The following is a 19,242-nucleotide window of genomic DNA, read 5'->3' as shown; positions in this document are numbered from 1 at the left end:
GTACTGGTTCCCAAGCCTTCTTTTTTTCGAACGAAAGATGAGAGATTTGTTAGATTGTTTAAGTTCTCATTTACCTGACATTCAAAATTTCAAACGGTCAAAAATTTTAAAAACTAAATATTATTAATTTGAAGTTTGAAAAATGAATTGATGCTTCAATTGTTTTAGAACACTTTCCATTCCAATTTAATTTTTTGTTGTCAAAAATTAGGCTTTTCCTTTTTATGCCTCGCAACCACCGAGGGTAGCATTTTCATTTCCTGTTCCTGTGATTTGAATTCTGAGTTTATGGATTACTATCCATATGGCCATGCGGCCATTTACAATTTACTATTAAATTACAAATAAAAAGCTAATCAATGACAGTTATAGTCTGCTACAATATTTTAATTAATTCGTTAATCATTAGTTAATTCTAGCAAATGAGCTGTTTTTTATAATTCAGATCATTTGCATGATATTGTATTATATTTTAATTACTTAAAGGACTCGCATTCAAATGCATTCTGGGATCAATCCTTCGCCTAGATTAATAAGGTTCAAACAAGCATATGGAGATCCATTTACTATTGTTGCAAAATTGTCTAACATTTTGTCAATGTAGAAAATAGAGATGGATTAGTCTTAATTTTTTATGACTTTTGGTAATTTATAAACAATAAATTTTTTAAAACAGGTTCATCACGTATGTGAATCTCCTAAATCAGTGGTTCTCAAACTTTTTTGCCTTGCATACCCCTTGCCATCTAAATAATTTTTCGCGTATCCTTTATAGCAGGGGTCACCAAACTTTTTGCACTCGCGGGCCGGATTGACCCCAACACAATGAACGCGGGCCGGAGCACGTGCATAGGATTATAATTTATTAGAAATTCATAAGTTTGTTTTTACAATAAAAAACTAATTTAAACAAAAATAAAGTAAACAAAAATTTTAATGAGAGCTATGGAACTGTAATCTTTTTTGATAAGTTCATCAATATTTGGTTTTAAATTGCTGCATCCTATCATGAGAATTGATTTTAAGTGTCCGTCAGTCAATCTTGCACGATGGGAAGACTAAATATTTCATCCTCGAAAACGTTTGCTCACATTGGTAAGTTGTGCCAAATATAGAAATCATCTTTATCGCAAAATTCTTTAGTCTCGGAAACTCATCATCCTTGAGATTTCGTAGAACTCAGCGAGTTTGGTCCGTCTGTGACAATCTTTGAGCTGTTCATTTGATTGTAAGTCAATAACTTCTAATTGTAATTCATGTTGAACATTTTCAACATTACAAGAAAATGGATTTTCGAACAAAATTATATCGCTTTCAATTTTGTCAAGTTCAGAAAACTTATGTAAAAAAATGATGTTTTATTCTTTGATAATTCCAATTTGGAAAAATGTCGATCTCATTACAGTTTGCCTCACAAAAACTTTTAAAACAAGAAAAGTGTGAAAACTGACGTACTCCAAGTTGTGACTCGAATAACTTGTAAATATATATTTTTCCCAAGCTCTTCAGTTCTCCGTGATACAGAACTCGCCGACAAACTTATTCCATCAAATAAGGAAGAATTTAGTGGGCACAAACAATTAACTGCTTCAATAATGCAATTTTTGATATACATCCCATCACTAAAGGGTTTCCCGTGTTGTGAAATAATTTTCGTTATCTCGTATCCAGCTCTTGTTACATTTTCATTATTTTCAAAATTTTTTTTTATAAGGCCTTGTTGAATTTGTAAAGTGCGTTTCAGTGATTCAACTTTATCCTCACGTAGCTTTCCAGTGTACTTGGAATATATCGGAGCATGATTCGTTTCATAATGACGTCGAATGTTATACTCCTTCATAACAGAGAGATGTTCGTGGCATATTAAACAATAAGCTTTCTGCTTTAATTCATCTTTCGCAAAAAAATACTTCAATTCCCATAATTTATTGAATACACGGCATTCGCGGTCAACCTTTCTTTTCATATTAGACATAGCAACAAAGAAAAATTTACGTTAATGCTGATAAGTTTTTTTCGAATTAAATCTTGCAAAATAGTTTAATTTTTTAATTAAAGTTTTTATTTAAGTTAATTATTAAGGTATTAATTGAATATCTCGAAATAGTGCGCGGGCCGGATCCGGCCCGCGGGCCGTAGTTGGTGACGTCTGCTTTATAGATTTTTTAAAAATTTAATAAAAAAATTATTTAATAATGAGATGAATGGTGTTGTTTATCAACAACTAATCTATCGAGTTCTGGATTCTTTGACGAATGTCACACGAATATCACGATCAACATTCAGCCTTGCACGATGAACTGATTTTAAACTAAACAACGATGAAAATCTCTGTTCGCAGAGATATGTAGTCGGAAACAAAATCAAAGATTCTATTATATAAAATCCAATGTTGTGACATTGTGATATCATTCTACACCAAAATTCATTTAATGGTGCCGAAAATTAAATACATTTTTCGCGTACCCTAGTTTGAGAACCACTGTCCTCAATTTTTGGCCGAAAGATTTTCTTTTTTGTTTAATAAAAAAATTTCTCGAAAAAAATCAACAACATTCTTTTGAAAAAAGATTCTCTTCTCAAAGATAACAAGATACACAATCTAGCCTCAAAAAAGCAAATCTTAAGTTTCCCAAACCTGATGAAAAATTCGTTGAGCGATGGATTTGATTGAGTATATAGGTATCTTATTTAGATTTAGGCGGTTTTCTTAATGATGCCTTAATTTCTAGTAAAGCTATGTTTTTACGCAACAACTTAAACTAGTAAATTTTAAAAACTCAAATAGTTTTTTGGAAAATTTAAAAAACGACATGGATTTTAAATGCGAAAATTGTATGAAGAAATGAAAACAGACAATCCCGTTGACATTGAGTCTTTTCTTTCTAAATTTCGTGAAGTTTCACAGAGATATAATGATGATCAAATTTACAACTTAGATAAAACTGGATTTTTTATAAAATCATTCCTTCAAAATCCATTTGTTGTAACCGATTTAAAGGTCACAAAAATTTCAAGGATCGTGTTTCCATAATGCTTTGCACGAATATGAATGGAACTCATAAATTAAAACCTGTGATGATATCAAAGCCCAAAAAACCCCGATGTTTTAAAAACTACGATTACGTTTCATTTATTCCATATTATAGCTCCCAGCGTGCCTGGATGACTGGAAAAATCTTCATAGATTGGCTATTAAACTTTGATTTTAATCTAAAATTACAAAAAAAACAAATTTTGCTTATTCTAGATAACTTTCCTTCACATTGCATACCAAAAAATTTGTCCAATATTGAAATCATGTTTATATTGCGAAATCGTACAGGCTTGGTCCAGCCAATGGACCTGAAAATCATAAAAAATTTTAAAACGCTTAAGCACAAATTTGCATATTTAATGGATTTTTCAGAACATCAATAAATATTAATATCACATTAAAAAATGTTGTGATATTTGTTAAAATGGCATGGGAAGATGCATCGTAACATACCATTTCAAATTGTTTCGGAATTCTAAATAATTATGACGTGAAAAATTAATCAGAAGATAGTATCGCAACATACCATTTCAAATTGTTTCGAAATTCTATATCATGATAACGTGAAAATAAATTAGAAGATGAAATACCAATAGAATGGACAGATATTTTTGATCCGTTGGATATTGAAGAATTTTTTGCATATAAATATGCAACGTCTTCTCGATCATCAGCAGCTTAAGATTATGATAATCATTTTCACTCAATTTAAAATAAAAATTGCTCAGTTTGTAAGTTATTAAATTTATTTGTTGGTTAATTTTTTTATTTTTAGCTTAAATAATTAATTTGAAGTTTGAAAAATGAACTTCCATGCAAATTGAATTTTTTGGTGTTAAAAAAGAGGCGTTCCCTTTTTATACCCCATGCAACCACTGAGGGTTGCATTTACGACATGGCCTCATTTGTTTCACTTGTTTCATTACCTGACTTTCTTAGCATGTAGCATTTTACAGTAGAATGAAAGCAGGTTTTTTAAATTCCTATCCATATGGCCATATGGCCAAACGTTATTTACTTTAAATTATAAGTAAACAAGCTAATCAATGACAGTTCTAGTCTGCTCCAATATTTTAATTAATTCGTCAATTTTTTTTTTTTTTATTTTATATTTTTGATGAAAACCAACCAATAACTACAAGTTAATTAATTAAAAGCTTCAAGTGCGGGAAGCCGACGCGATCGAGAAAGAATTGAGCGTACTATCGCAAGGGATATCCGCTCGAAAAACCATCTCGATTCGCGGGCGTCGCCTGTGATGGCAGACATGCGGGACCCGATCTCCTGAACGAAGCTGATTGCCTTACTGCCCAGGAACCGGAAGTCTCAACCGCGAATGGAAGGAATTGGAACTTCTCCGTAAGTGAGGAGTACTTCCGCATCTTTTTGCATTCCGCGGTGTGACAATAGATCCAGGAGCGGAGGCCGACATCAGCAGGTTCTGAGGCGAGAAAGAGTCCACCACACGTGGCATCCCAGGTGAGAGGCTTCCCCCTGTTGAAAGGAAACACAGTTATCCCGTCAGGCCTTTTTCCGTCCCCCCGATCGATCCCAGTGGGTTCAAGCAGGGAGGGGATTCCGGCGACTTCCAGGGCTCTCCTGATAAGGTCGTTAAGAGAGGCGGCGTGACGCGGGATGCGGCCAGCACTGCGTCTGCACGATAGAGCGTGCAATCCAAAGCGACAGATTTTCGCGCCACAGCGGCAGACATGTGGCTCGCATAGGCGAAGACCGAGACGTAAACAGATTCCAGTGCGTACGGACTCGCAGTCCAGAGGTTCCCAATGCTAGGCAGTGGAGTGGCATTTAGCCAGGCTCCGCGTGAGGGCGACATGCCGTCTCAAAGCAGGCCCAGCGGTGTTGGTCGAAAGATGTACGTAAAGATTGGATTCGGAATCATTAGTGAATTCTACCAAATTCTCTTTAATAATCTCGTCTTTTCGAGTTTAGCGATAAAGCCATTCCTCTCAGCAGTAGGGTACCATCCCTCGAACCCGTAGGTAAGCAATGGTTCGATGCACGTTTTATAAACATATAAAAATGTTTCTGGACAAAGGTGGAAGTGAATTATGCTTCTGAGAATTTAAGCGCATTTCCTTCTTCTCGAATCGATGTATCTGGAGTAAAAACCCTTGGATCCAACTTCAATTCCAAGATATTTTAGGTTTTCCGTTACTGTAAACCCATGGAGGTTTTTTGGCGGTTTTCGTTTAGCTCCTCGTTTTGCAATCTAAGTGGCGGTGCACTTTTCTTTTGCAAGTGTTAGTCCTTTTGATATGCACCACTCTTCCACTCTTGTCACGTATCCTTTTAATTTCCTTCACGAGATGTCTTTTCTCCACGAAGCATCCGTTATTAGTAGATCATGAGACGACTGGTAGGATCTTTCGATTTTTGAATATCAGCAACGTAAATATTAACAAGTAGAAGGCTCTAGACCGAGCCTTTAGGTACCCCTCCTTTGAGATCGACAAATTCCGACAAACGGTTTCCACATCGTATGTATGACCGCCTCATGGATAGATAGCTTTTCAGCCAATTGACCGTTCTAGACTCGGGTTTTATTTTGGCGACACTTTCCAAGGGGCCCAGGTGCCATACGCTGTCAAAAGCTTTTGAGACATCGAGGTAGATAGCAATAGTCGCTATATTGTTTGCAGGACTATGCGAGATGGCTTTCTCGAGTTCTTCGAAACAATCTCTGCAGGATCTTTTTCGTCGGAAACCCAACTGCTCCGTTGCAAGTGCATCTGATTCCTCTACAAAGTTCGAAAGCCTTGTGAAGACAATCCGTTCCATAATTTTAGAGACGGAGCATATTAGGCTTATTTGAACTTACATTTCAATTTAAATTTTTTTTTTATTTAAATTTATTTTATACTAATAGAGAAAGTGAAAAGGGTTAAAATGCGCAGCGGATCGACTGGCAATTCCCGCGCATGATGGCCAATGAGATCCTTTGAAAGAGTCTGATCGACTCGTTGGGATCTTTCGTGGCAACCACGAGCTTAGATCCAAGGCGGCGAAGAAACGATAGCGTCTGCGGGCCGATGACTCCAGAGGTTTCCACCGCGACTGCAGTGAATTGATGATTCTTTGCCAGGACCCGGTACTTCTTCTGTTTTGTTAGTTCCGCCTGCTTTGCAACTGAGCCCGGTTCCGCAGCGGAGACAATTAGATTCTTGGCGGAGAAAGTGTCGGAACATTTCAATTGAATTTTTTGGTGTTAAAAAAGAGGCGCTTTCTTTTTATGCCCCATGCAACCAGTGAAGGCTGCATTTTAACCAACCCCCATTATTTTTTATGACCTGACTTTCTTAACCTGTAGCATTTTACAGTAGCATGAAAGCAGGGTTTATGAATTGCTACGCATATGTCCATATGGCCAAAATCAATTTACTATTAAATTACAAATAAAAAGCTAATTAATGACCGTTTTAGTCTTCTACAATATTTTAATTAATTCGTCAATCATTAGTTAATTCTGGCAAATGAGCTGTTTTATTTCTAATTCAGATCATTTGCATGTTTTTTATATTTCTGTTCAACATTTTCCTATACCTCAGTAGGTTTGATTGTCCTCTGATATTAGAATAAACGTTTCTTTTATGTATTCCCTGTTTGTACAGCTTACCTTCTTTACGATATTAATTTATTATTAAACGTTCGTGATTAAATAAAAAACGACTTTGAATGAGTTGCGATTAACAGATTTGAAAAAAACACTTTAAATGTCTTTGAAAAACACTAAAGTGAAGACGTCGGAAGTCCTCGGTCACAGAACTAAAAAATTCATTATTAAACTGGGGGACCTGGCAAGCAGAAGGAGAAATGATCATCGGGAACGGACATGGCTTTCCAACGCATATCAATAGCCATCTTGCGTGGGAATTGCCTCTTATCCTCTGCTAGTAATTAAATATGTGTTCTAATTTTACATAACTAATTAAATTCTATACTTTAAAAGTTAAAAGCAAATATCACATTCATTAACACAATTGACCACCAATTGACGGCGAAGTTATAAAAATTTTCGTAGAAATATTAACTATTTATTAAAGTTTTTCGTAAGAGACACCTGAACGGATGCATTTTAAGCGTTAGTCATGTCAGCGAAACTAATATTAGTTATCAGCCGTCGGAAAATAAATCCCATAAGCCTAATTCCAACCATCTCAAGGCTGATTGGAAAATTCATGGTCAAACGCCTTGACTTCCTCGCCGAAGAGAAGAAAGTGCTTCCCCCACAGCAATGGGGTTTTTGTTCCTGGCGGGGCTGGAGTGACTGTTTCATAACGATTCAGTCTATAGCCTCGGGAGCAATGGAGTTCAAAAAACTCTATCTCTCATATAAGTTTCAAAGGCCTTCAACAGCAACTGACCATTGATAAATCAGCGTATTTCCTAATTAACGCAAGGAAATCGCCAAATCATAGATTCGGCGAAATTACTTGACTCACCTGTATACGCTACCTGGGGCTTACAATCGATGCTAACTCAGGTTTCTGCTTGCATGTCAAAAAAAGAGAGGGAAAGCCATCGCGACTTTCTGGCTTTAAAGAGCTATGCACCTAGATCCAAGAACCTTCCAGTTTGTTTTCCACGCACCATTTTGCCCAGCCTACTGTATGTTATGAAAGCATGGTACTACTCGAAACAATACCAGGAAAACTTGCTGAAACATGAAAAAATACGGCGCTAAAGTTAGCTTATAGGTTAAACGCAGGAAACCCAGTCCCGAGCTGTGCGGAGACGAAGTCGTTTTAAGAAATTCTACTGAAGTGATTCTCTACCGTACTGCATGTGCACAATTTTTGATACATGAAAAATACTCCAATTGTGCACGGAAAAAAACTCGGATTTATCGTAAAATTATCTAAAAAATAGATTTATCCTTTCCAGTGGAGACAAATCTAAGCCTTTTCGCATATTTGCAAAAATTTGTCATTTCATAATATTTTTGTGAAAAGTTAAAGAAGTATACAGATAACTGTGAATGGAGAAAATACGATTTTCTATATTATTAACCAAATCGTGTGTGTGCGCGCCAACTTCAAATAGGCAAAATACAGATTAAGTGTGAAAATCCATTTCTCTTATAATAAGCTAATAATGGGGAACAAGTCCAAAATGATGAGGTTTCCAAAACCCTCCACGCAAAAATCGAACATATTAATAATAGCCTCGATGAGGTCCTTATAATTTTCCCTACAAAAAATATTTTCTCATTTTGGTTAAAATGAACAACAAAGATGTCCTCGACTTGCATGATTAGGTCCTTAAAATACCGGAAGAATACCTAAGGAAAACGGCTCGACGATCGGTAAGAAAGTGTGTTGGCTTAAATGTCCAACACATAGAAAAGTTGAGGACATTCCTTCGTATTGTCGGACTCACCTAATTAATTTATTTAATTAACTGTTTGTGATTAAATAAAAAACGACCTTGAATAGTGCGTGCAAATAACACATTTTGAAAAACACTTTAAAACTTGTTTATTAAAAGTATGTCTTTTTTTCTAATCGATTTTGTTATTCATAAATAATTTTTTAAATAGATCACAGAAGGAGAGAAAAGAAACTTTCAAAGACATCGTGATTGAAGCTATGATATTTGACCTAAATTCTACGCACAAGTGTTAGCCTTTATTTTCAGAGCCTTCCTTCTGACCTAGGGGAAAAAACTCTTTATTGAAAAGTCGATGTTCTGACCAGTGCGCATGCGTATCATGTTCCCAATCAGACAGAAGCCTCTATATAATTAATGCAAAATAGCCAAAGAAACATTTTATTTACACTCACTTCTAAATAGTGTTCTATTTTAGCTTTTCGACACAATTAGAGCCTTTTCAAAAACTGAAAGCATTCTTAGAACATGAAATACGTAGAAAACAAAAAGAAACATTCCAAAAAGTTAAATTTCCAAGAACAAAATAAACTAAATGCATTTAACTTCATATTTTTCCTTAGAATTCTTGTCACTAAACCAATATGTAAATTTTCCATCAAATCCACTACAGGCAGCACCTATTTACTTTAAAATAAAAATATATAAACCATGAACACCAGCATTTGTTACTGCATAGAGGGCACCATTAAAACTTGGATAATATCTAGCAATTCTCTTAATGGCTATTTCACAGGCATCTTTAGGCGTGTTTCCAGTAGCCATTAATTCGACCACAAGAAAACTCGGCGAAAATCGCATCATAATGTCCCCATCTCCTGTTGCACCTGCTCCCCCGATTTCGTTGTCTACGTATACTCCACAGCCAGGCAAAGGTGAATCTCCAACTCGTCTATGCAATAAAAAAATTCCTTTCAACCCCGGAATTTTATGATTAAATCCATTTGTCGACGTAGCTCCAAATATTTGCTTATTCTTATCCATGGCCACTATGCTGATTGTATCATGTCCAGAGATCTTCCAGTCTATATTTTCGCTTTTATGATCATGTGATAGCCTATCAGCCTTTCTATATGGCCCACATGATTTGGATGGATCAGGATGCACATTCTGTGGAAATAATTTTTATAAAATTGAACTTTCCAAGCATTCGGTTGACAATTATTTTCTTCCCATTTTTTATGTATGTAAATGGAACATTATTAGTGTGTAGATCTTGTGGTTGAAACCCCATCGAAATCGCAAATGACGTTGCTGATTAAATTTAAAAAGATAACAACCAGATTCTCCAACCAAAAGTGAATGAGTAGTTCGCTCAAGAACAAATCGAGCGACAGAAATAGATTTTTTAATTCTTTTTATTCCACCAACAGCTCCTACATTGTGAGTATTTCTAGAATACTATTAAGGTATAGATTACCCGTCCATTATCATGGCATCCAATGTCGACTCTCCCGATTCGTCACACTGTCCACCCATTCCGACCGAGAGGTCACATTTCATTTCTTCACACTGAATACATGCCTGTTCTACTGCATCGAGTGCTGTCCCCCCGTTTTTTAGAATAAAATAAGCTGTCTTTAATTATTTAAATAATACCTTCTTCGTTTGCTACTGGAAAATCCCACGTATTAATTACGAAAAAATTATTTTTAGAATGATCAGAGGATTCGCTAGCTATTGAAAATTTTAATAGGACTATTAATTGACAGAAGAGTAAATTAAGCATTGAGTAATTAATTAAATATATTTTATTTGTGCTATTTTAATAAATAGCAATATAATTGTATACAATATAATCTAAAACAGTACTCATTTTAGTCAATTATATACCAGTAAACTCTTTCCAATTCTTAAATTTGCCAATTTTTAAGGAAATTTTCTAATTTTAGTGGAAATTTACGGATTCTGAGACTTGCCACTATTTTTTAAAGTCTTTAAAAAATCAGTGAACAAGATCCTTTGTCTCAGCCAGTAATGAATGTTGGAACAATCAATGAGGGACTGAATAAAAAAAGTAGCCAACACAAAGCATCAGTGGAACCTGTCGAGCATACGGACGCGGTATCCCGACCCATGAGTCTGACAGAAGGAGGCAAATGAGAAACAAAGAGGAGGAAGCTTGAATCAATATTATCTGGATAAGATATTTCTTTACTTTAATTAATTTACTAATTTGGATTCCAGACCGTGCTATGTTAATCCACATGATTCTGACTTTTTATAAATTATTCTGAATTCAAAAAAATTTTCTAAAAACTTTCTATACAAATTTTCTCAACGACCTCGTTTGAAAATCAATAAAGATAACCAAAAGAAATTAGATAACTACCAAGTAATGATCGGGAGAAAATTATTATTAATTGCACATCCGCAACAACAAGGAGGAAAGTTACAATCTTCTCGTCGCCTGTGTCACATCCCATAAGATTTTGTCTGTTAGACACCTTCATGCTCTTCTTGAGATTGCGATTTTTCGTAGACTGTCTTAGATCAGTAGTTCTCAAGTGCGACCCCTAGGATTTAATTGAGGGGCTTATGTTTCTATAAATATTTTATTTTTTGTCACGTTTTTTTATTTGTTGTTGTGATGTCGAATTCTAAACGTTTTCGAAAAATTTCCAAGGAAAATGGGATTTTTAAATTCATCTGGGAAAAAAAATATTTCATTATTGAGGTCAATGGAAAGGCTTTTGTCTAATATGCAATTCTATTATTGTAACTTTAAAAACGTATACAATCGAACGGCACTACCGCTCCCACTCTATTCTTTATGACAAATTCACTGGTGTTTCTCGGACGGAAAAACTAAAACAAATGAAAGAAGATTATTTAAAGCGATCATCCACTTTCAAAAGTGGGACATATTCGTCTAATATTAACCTGGCATCATACAAAATTAGTTACCTATTGGCTGAAAATATGAAGCCTTATTCTGATGGCGAATTATATAAAACGGCAATCAAAATATTTGCATCGGAATGTTGTTCGCCCGCTTTTTTCGATATTGCACACAAGTTGCCTCTAAGTAACGATACTGAAATTAGGAAATAATACCGCAATGAACTAACAGATATCCATCTAGATCAGATGTTGCGGATTTCGACATCTAATATCGTACCAGATTTTGAAAATATGACAAAGTAGTTTATAAATTCTTTCATTCATTGATATAACAAATGTGCGGCGATAAGACGCAACTCTAAATTGCATGTACACAGTAAAACAAAAATCGGTACTTGTAGATTTCATGCTGCACGAAATAATGCTCTAACTGAATTTTGGGAAATTTTTTTGATAATCTACAAGTACCCAAAAATCATATGTATTTTCTTCAGTTCAACCTGAAATAACAAATATTTTATCTTCATTAAGTTGACCAAAAATGTGCGGCCCCTATAAATAAAAAATTTGATTTTTGCGGCCCCTGGCTCAAAATTCTTGAGAACCACTGGTCTAGATCGTCTGTATTTTCTAGTAGCAATCCGACATGCTTAAGGTCGTTATTTAAGATTAGTGGTAGTGTTGTCCGTGGCCTACTCGAGAAATCCCAGAGCATTGAAAGTATGTTTCCATGATGTCATTGGAAGGAACTGAGGAATCCATCCGTAGTATGTGGCCAAAGAGTCCTCATTGACTCTTAGTGATAGTTGCTTCTAATTGTTCTGTTTTGAAAACGGAGTATAAGTCTTGGTTCTTGATCTTAATTGGATAGTGTATTTTCAACAATGGCCTGAGTTGTTTTCTCTGAAAAGCATTGAGATTTTATATACAGTTCTGATTCAGTCCCCATGTTTTTGAGTTGTATAGTAAAATGGGCAGGATGAAAGCATTGTACAAACGTACTTTTACAGGATTTGAGAGATGCGTATAGCTTGTCGATTTAAGCCTCTTCAGTGCTAATGTTGACAGTATCTTTCTTCGATTGACATCTTTTTAGTCACCAAGCAGTGACCCGACTTTTCTTGATCTCTTCCATATCTCGTCAGTAACTTTACTTTCTCGTTTGACTGTAATGAAATCAGTCTTTTGTTCGTTCATTTCTCAAAAACCACTTTCTAAATACTTCAGGAGCGTAGTCAATTGCAATTCTGATATCATTCATTTCTTCTAAATAAAATTAATGTCGTCCGCATATATTAATTCCATGATGGTGGTTGGGCCAATTTTAGTTCTCAGATCATGAAGAGCAGCTCCCAGATAAATGACGAATAAGATCGGAGATAAGAAGTCACCTTTTGGAGTGTCAATGTGTGTTTTAAATTTACAAGAGTGCTCCGAGCCAACCCACACCTCCAGATCAGTATTCGCAACTAGGAAACGAATCATTCTCAAACTTTCCTCATCCAAGAATGTTTCCAATAGCTGAATAAGCTTTCCCTGCGAAGAGTGTCAAACGCCCTGATAGATCTATTCCTAGTACGTGAACCGCCTTTCTGAACCTCTGTGTCGTGGCACACATCCATCTTTGTGTCCATACAATATCCGCCGCAGACCTCTCTCTTCTGAATCCACTTTGTCACATACAAGAATTTGTTCACGATAGGGGATATTCAATAAAGGACAATCAACGACAGTAGTTTTCGTAGAGATGTTAAGAGAATTATAGGTCGGAGATTTTCTACCGGTCCAACCGGCTTCCCTGGTTTTTGTACAGGAACTAGGACTCCTTGTCCAACTGGAACGTCGGTATGTGTCGTAAATATGCCGTTTAGTATGTCGCATAACTGATGAGCGAGTGAGTTTGGTCAGTATTTTAAAAGTTCTTCATTAATACCATCAATGCCAGAACTACTACCATTGTTCAATTTCCGCAGAGCAGTTTGCATCTCAGTGATAGTAATGAAACAGTTAAACTTCTAGGATCTCCAGCAAACTGAGATATGTGTTCATCGTTATTTCTGAAAAGGGACTCGAAGTATGTAGCAATTTTGTCGGCCATCTCTTTTTATCAAACATCCTCCTTCCATAGTCATCCTGATTTTAGTTGAGTTGGTGACTTCCCTCTTTTGCACATACAGTGCTGGTGGAAAAAAACCGGTTTTGGAGTTACTAAGTTTTTTTGGCAGATAGCATTCAATTTTCCAACTGAATTGAACTCTTTAGAGTTTATTAGATTTATAATTTTTTTGTTTATAAAAAATTTCATTAATCGTTTAAAATTTTGAAGATTTAAATTTTAGCATGTGAATAAAAAACCGGTTTTAACAAAAAGAGTTAACAAAATCAACAGTTAGTATGTTGTGTGGTATCCTCGATTAATAAATAGCTCGTATGACCTTTTAGGCATACCATCAATTAATTTCCAAATATTTTCAGATGGCAATTCGTTCCAAATTTTCATTAATTTGACTTCGAGATCAAGTTTATTTTTTGCAAGATCTAATGAATAATTTTGCTTCATCATGCTTCAAACATGTTCCATTGGGTTCATGTCTAGAGATTGCGGAGCCCAATCAAGAACTGGAACTTTATTTTCTTCAAAAAACTTGGTTGGCAACGCAGATTGATGACAGAAAGCCAACTCTTGTTGGAAAGTGAACTGATTTAGTCCCATTTTTCGCGCCGAAACAAACAAATTATTCGTTATTACATTTATATATTTAGCGGAATTGAGTGCTCCATTAACACAAACTAAATTGCTAACTCCTTGATAGAAGATACAGCCACAAACCATAACACTACCTTCACCAATTTTTACTGTCGGTGTTGTATGGCTCAATTCATAACATGAAAATTTTTTTCGATAACAGAATGCCTTTTTTTAGTATGAAAAATCTGAAAAGATGCTTAATCGAAGAAAATAATAGTTTTCCATGCGTCATTGTTCATCCGAATAAAAATTTTTGACAATTCACATCTTTTTATTATGTTTTTCTTCGAAAGCAACGGTTTACGTTTACATACTCTTCCGAAGAGAAAATTTGAATTTAAATAAGTTCCAATTGTCTTTCTACAGACACTCTTACCAGTTAAATGTTTTATTTCATTTCTCAACGTGCTAAAAGATTTTTTGGATCGCACTCAATAAGATGTACAGTATAACCTCCATTTGGGGCATCAATTTTGAAAAATTGCCCCAAAAATAGAGGTTCCCCAAAATGGAGGTCTGAAATTTTCTTTATTTTTATAAAAATTTTAATAGTTTTAGCATATTTTCATTAATTTATAAATAAATAAAGTATTTTTAAGAACATTTAAACATGTTTTCCACTAATTTTATTGATAATTAGAGTATTTTTCAAGTAGAAAAAAATTTTTATTCTATTACACGAAAATAATCTGTTATTTTGTTTCCTGTTGCAGATTTCTTCATATGTATGCCAATATTTTTCTGAAATTGTAATAGTCTTTTAACGCATCGGGAAACAAACGGTGAATATTCTCTTCAAGGTTATTCATTGCTGTTATCGTGTCCAAGTGTGAACAGTTGCATTCAGTTTGGTCATATATTGACTCATCATTATTTTCTTCTTCATTTTCAGCAATTACGTCTGCAATTATCGTGTCCAAATTTTCTTTCTCACTGTTAACTAAAAAATTTGAACTAGGAATCTGTTGCCGACAGTTATTAATTGTTTCCCAACAATTCGTTATTGTTTCAGGATTTAAATTTTGCCATGTTTTTCCAACAATTATTATGACATGACGAAGATTTATTTTTTTTAAATTAACAATTTGTAACTCAACGTCCTCAAAATAAAGAGTAAAATCCAATAAAGCGTTAAGATAATTGGACTTGAAAGATTTAATAATACCCATGTCTAACGGTTGAATTAATGAGGTTGTATTTTTTGGGAGAAAAAACAATTCAATGTTGGAAAGATGAATATATTTGTGACAGCTTGCGTTATCAAGTAACAAAACAATTTTTCTCGTTATCAAGTAACAAACTTACATTAATAAAAAACCTTTACTAATTTTGTACTTATCTACAATATCTCGTTCAGTAAGATGTTTATTTTCACTTAATTCCTTGGCAATTTTGATCTTTAACTCAAGACTAAGCTTACGAGCCATAACAACAAGAATACAAAAATTACACGAGGCTTCCAAATGAAATTTTATATAATTAATTTTAATTTTAATAGCAAATATGTATATAAATTAAAAATCCTGTGCCCCACTTAGAGGTTCCGGTAATTTCTAAATTGGAAATTACCGCATAAAAATTATATCCTTTTCAAACTACCCCAAAAATAGAGGTTTCCCAAAAATAGAGGTTCCCCAAGCCAGAGGTCTGCCCCAAATGGAGGTTATACTGTAATAGGATTTCAATGTCTGTTTTCTGAAGCTTTTTATGACGTCCGGAATCAGAAATCCTGTCAGCAGTTCCATATTTTTTGAATTTTCGAAAAAAATCTCTGATTGTCGATTTTAAAGTATTTAGATGTTTTGCGATATCTTTTATCGTCCAATTTAACTCAAAAAGAGCAAGGATCTTTTCTTTAATTATTGCATTTAACATTTGCTTATAAAACTTAAAATTCAACAAATAAAATATCATTCAATAAATCAAACCGGTTTTTTATTCACACGCAAAAATTTAAATCTTCAAAATTTTAAACGATTAATGAAATTTTTTATAAACAAAAAAAATTATAAATCTAATAAACTCCAAAGAGTTCAATTCAGTTGGAAAATTGAATGCTATCTGCCAAAAAAACTTAGTAACTGCAAAACCGGTTTTTTTCCACCAGCCTGCAGAGCTCGTACTTATGACTTTCAATGTCAGAAGAATTTCCTCTCCACTACGAAGAACACAATTGACTGAGGACTTAATTCATTATGGAGTTTCAGTAGCTTGTCTTCAAGAAACTAAGCTGAACAATGATTTCGATGAGATTATTAGATCATATAAGATTATCCTACTAAAACTCGAATGTAGACACTATGGACATAAATTTGCAATCAATAAACGCTATGCAAACTCAACTCACAAATGCTGGAGAATTAATGACAGGATGTCAATCTTACAACTAATGCTGGGAAAAAAACTTATGACAATTGTCAACGTATTTGCACCGACAATGGCTATATATCAATAAAATGTCCAGAAGAAGTTGAAAATTTCTACTCAAATCTCGCCGTGGCTGTAGACGATATACGTGCCTCTACTCTCTTTTTCCTTGCAGGTCACTGGAATAGAAAAGTAGGAACCCCCCGTAAAGATGAAAACTGTATTAGAATACATAGTAGAGAAGGAGTATCGAGAGAAAATACGAATTGTAAAATCAAGTGAAAAAATCCGCCGGATTGGACAGAGGGGACGGCAAACGCCCGGATGAGATGACTACCTTCCCATTCCGGAATGGCAATTGCCTCATCTGGGATGCCAAGTATGCAGACACGTCGTCCCCATCCGCTTTATTATCATCTGCATCTTTTTCCGGTTCGGCCGCTGCTTTGCCGGAAGCCCGCAAAGCCGAAAAGTACAAAAAGTTTGCCATTCGGCATTTCTTCGTGCCTCTGGCTTTTAAGACATCAGGCGCTTACGGTTCTTACCTTATGCTTCATGAAAAACCTGGGTATCTTTATTTCTCGGAGGATTTTCTAATTGAAACGCGCAGGAAATCCGTTCGGCTGGGCTCTAACTCCTGCACCGTCGTGCTCGCAGATTGAGCTTGGCCGGTCTGTTTCTGACCTTGTTATTTTCCATTAGCTTAATCCAGGGGTGTCAAACATGCGGCCCGCGGGCCGCATGTGGCCCTCGAAAGACATAGGTGCGGCCCTCAGCGTACTTTACCAAACATAAGTGCGGTCTGATTTAATGGCTATAAAATGCAAAAAATTATTTTTTATTTTTTTACATTTCGTGTTTCAAAGCTAAATGAATTGCGAAAAAATTTATCTGCGTTACAAACTCATTTCACAAAAAATCATAATCGAAGTACTGCATTAGTCACTGCAAGCTATGAAATCAGCAGAATGCTTGCAGTAAATGGAAAATCATATTGTGATGGTGATTTCATCAACCAATGCCTTGTAAAAACAGCGAATATTATTTGTCCAGACGACGCCCACTTGTTTAAAGATATTAACAAGAAATACTGTTGCCGAACACATTAATGAAATGGCATTGAATTTGAAACACCAATTAAAGTCTGATTTGTTAAAATTCGAATATTTTTCAATTGCAATCGATGAAACAGTCGACGTCGTTGGAATTGCACAATTAGCAATCTTTTTTAGAGCCTGTGATTCAGATTTTAATATTTATGAAAAATTTCTCGAACTGGTACCAATGCACGATACTACTATAAGTAAAGATATCTTTATAAAACTTCTACAAATTTTCTTTGAATATGGGTTTGATTTGGAGAAGCTTGTATGTTTATGCACTGATGGTGCTCCGAATATGGTTGGACGACATGCTGGCATTGCCGCTAAATTGCGAGCTGAAATAGAAAAGGTAAATCCCGGGTCATCATTTGCTCATTTTCATTGTATTATTCATCAGCAATATTTGTGCTCAAAGATATTAAAAATGGAAAATACCATTAGTTTGGTCACGAAAACAGTAAACTATATTAGAGGTCATCCTCTCAACCACCGGCAGTTTAGTAAATTGCTGACAGATATTAATAATCAGTTCAGCGACATTCCTTTTTATACTCCAGTCCGCTGGTTATCACTTCACAAAGTTGTTAAAAGATTTTATTTGTTGAGATCGGAAATAATTTTATTTATGGAGATGAAAGGGCATAACACAGACGAAATGAAAAGTCAATCTTGGATCAAAGATTTGGCATTTGCAGTGGATATTACCACACATATGAACGACCTTAATTTAGAATTGCAGGGCAAAGACAAGCTCATAACTCAGTTGTCAGATCATATCAAGTGTTTTATTTTGAAAATAAAATTATGGAAGTTTCAGCTATTAAATGAAGATTTATCTCATTTTCCTACGTGCAAAGAGCTCAGGAGTACTGTTGATGCACATAATGTAATGAATTTTTCTCAGTATGAAAGACAACTAGAATTGTTGTTAAAGAAATTTCAAGAAAGATTTAATGATTTTTCGTCTTTTGAACAACAATTTTCATTATTCGCATCACCATTCTTTTTTAATGTTTCCAATGCAGATGAAAGTTTACAAATGGAACTATTGGAAATCCAATCAGATTCTATACTTAAAGCTAAATATTTGGAGGTTGGAATACCTGCTTTCTTTTCATATCTTCCTGGAAAGTTTAAAAACTTTAAAAAGTTGTCAATCCTCTGGAAGCAACTCTCACCAAAATTAAAGGGCGATAATTGAATAATTTAGTTTCTCTTATTTTGGTTATTCATCATAATAAATATCAGAACAAATCTTCCCTTAATGAGAAATTATTATAAATGCGGCCCTCGAAGCAAAATTGTTACAAAATGCGGCCCTCAAAGCGAAATGAGTTTGACACCCCTGGCTTAATCAAAAATTAAGAGAAAAACTAAAAAGCAAAGAAAATGAAAATATGAAGTTGAAAATGGCGAAGAAGTTTTAATACCCCATGATTTTCGTAGAGGACGGCACAAGACCCCATGGGATGACCACCTTTTTTTCAGAGGGGAAAGTGTCTGATTTGGGACGTCACGTGGTTGAACTCCTTTTCCAATCAGAATATCAATTTGAGTATCGAAAATCCGAGAGCCCCGTCTGAACGGGCTGAGAAGAGAAAGGGTGAATAATATGCTGGAATTGGGAATGGCAGAGTGTTTGTCCCCCTGGTTGTTGAGACGTCAGGAATAAAGGGGGCTTCTACTCGGAGCCTACTCCTGCGGATTGGCTCACTAATGGAAAGGGTTACCGGCGA

At 35.1% G+C, this 19,242-nt stretch overlaps 1 protein-coding gene across 1 annotated transcript; it reads left to right on the top strand.

The window, feature by feature from the left end:
• The first annotated feature begins 17,516 nt into the window (after positions 1 to 17,516).
• Positions 17,517 to 18,707, top strand: LOC115232044 (general transcription factor II-I repeat domain-containing protein 2-like). The gene has a single exon (XM_029801922.1). The coding sequence runs from the start codon at positions 17,517 to 17,519 to the stop codon at positions 18,705 to 18,707; it is 1,191 nt and encodes a 396-aa protein (XP_029657782.1).
• Positions 18,708 to 19,242: the final 535 nt, after the last annotated feature.

The sequence above is a fragment of the Octopus sinensis genome, unplaced genomic scaffold (assembly GCF_006345805.1).
Source record: "Octopus sinensis unplaced genomic scaffold, ASM634580v1 Contig19184, whole genome shotgun sequence".
Classification (NCBI taxonomy): Eukaryota; Metazoa; Mollusca; class Cephalopoda; order Octopoda; family Octopodidae; genus Octopus; species Octopus sinensis.
Note: the sequence above shows the minus strand (reverse complement) of the source record. Positions and strands in the feature narration are given on the sequence as shown.

Coding starts and splice junctions, on each gene's coding strand:
- LOC115232044 (XM_029801922.1), top strand. CDS start 17,517: ATGGCATTGAATTTGAAACACCAATTAAAGTCTGATTTGTTAAAATTC.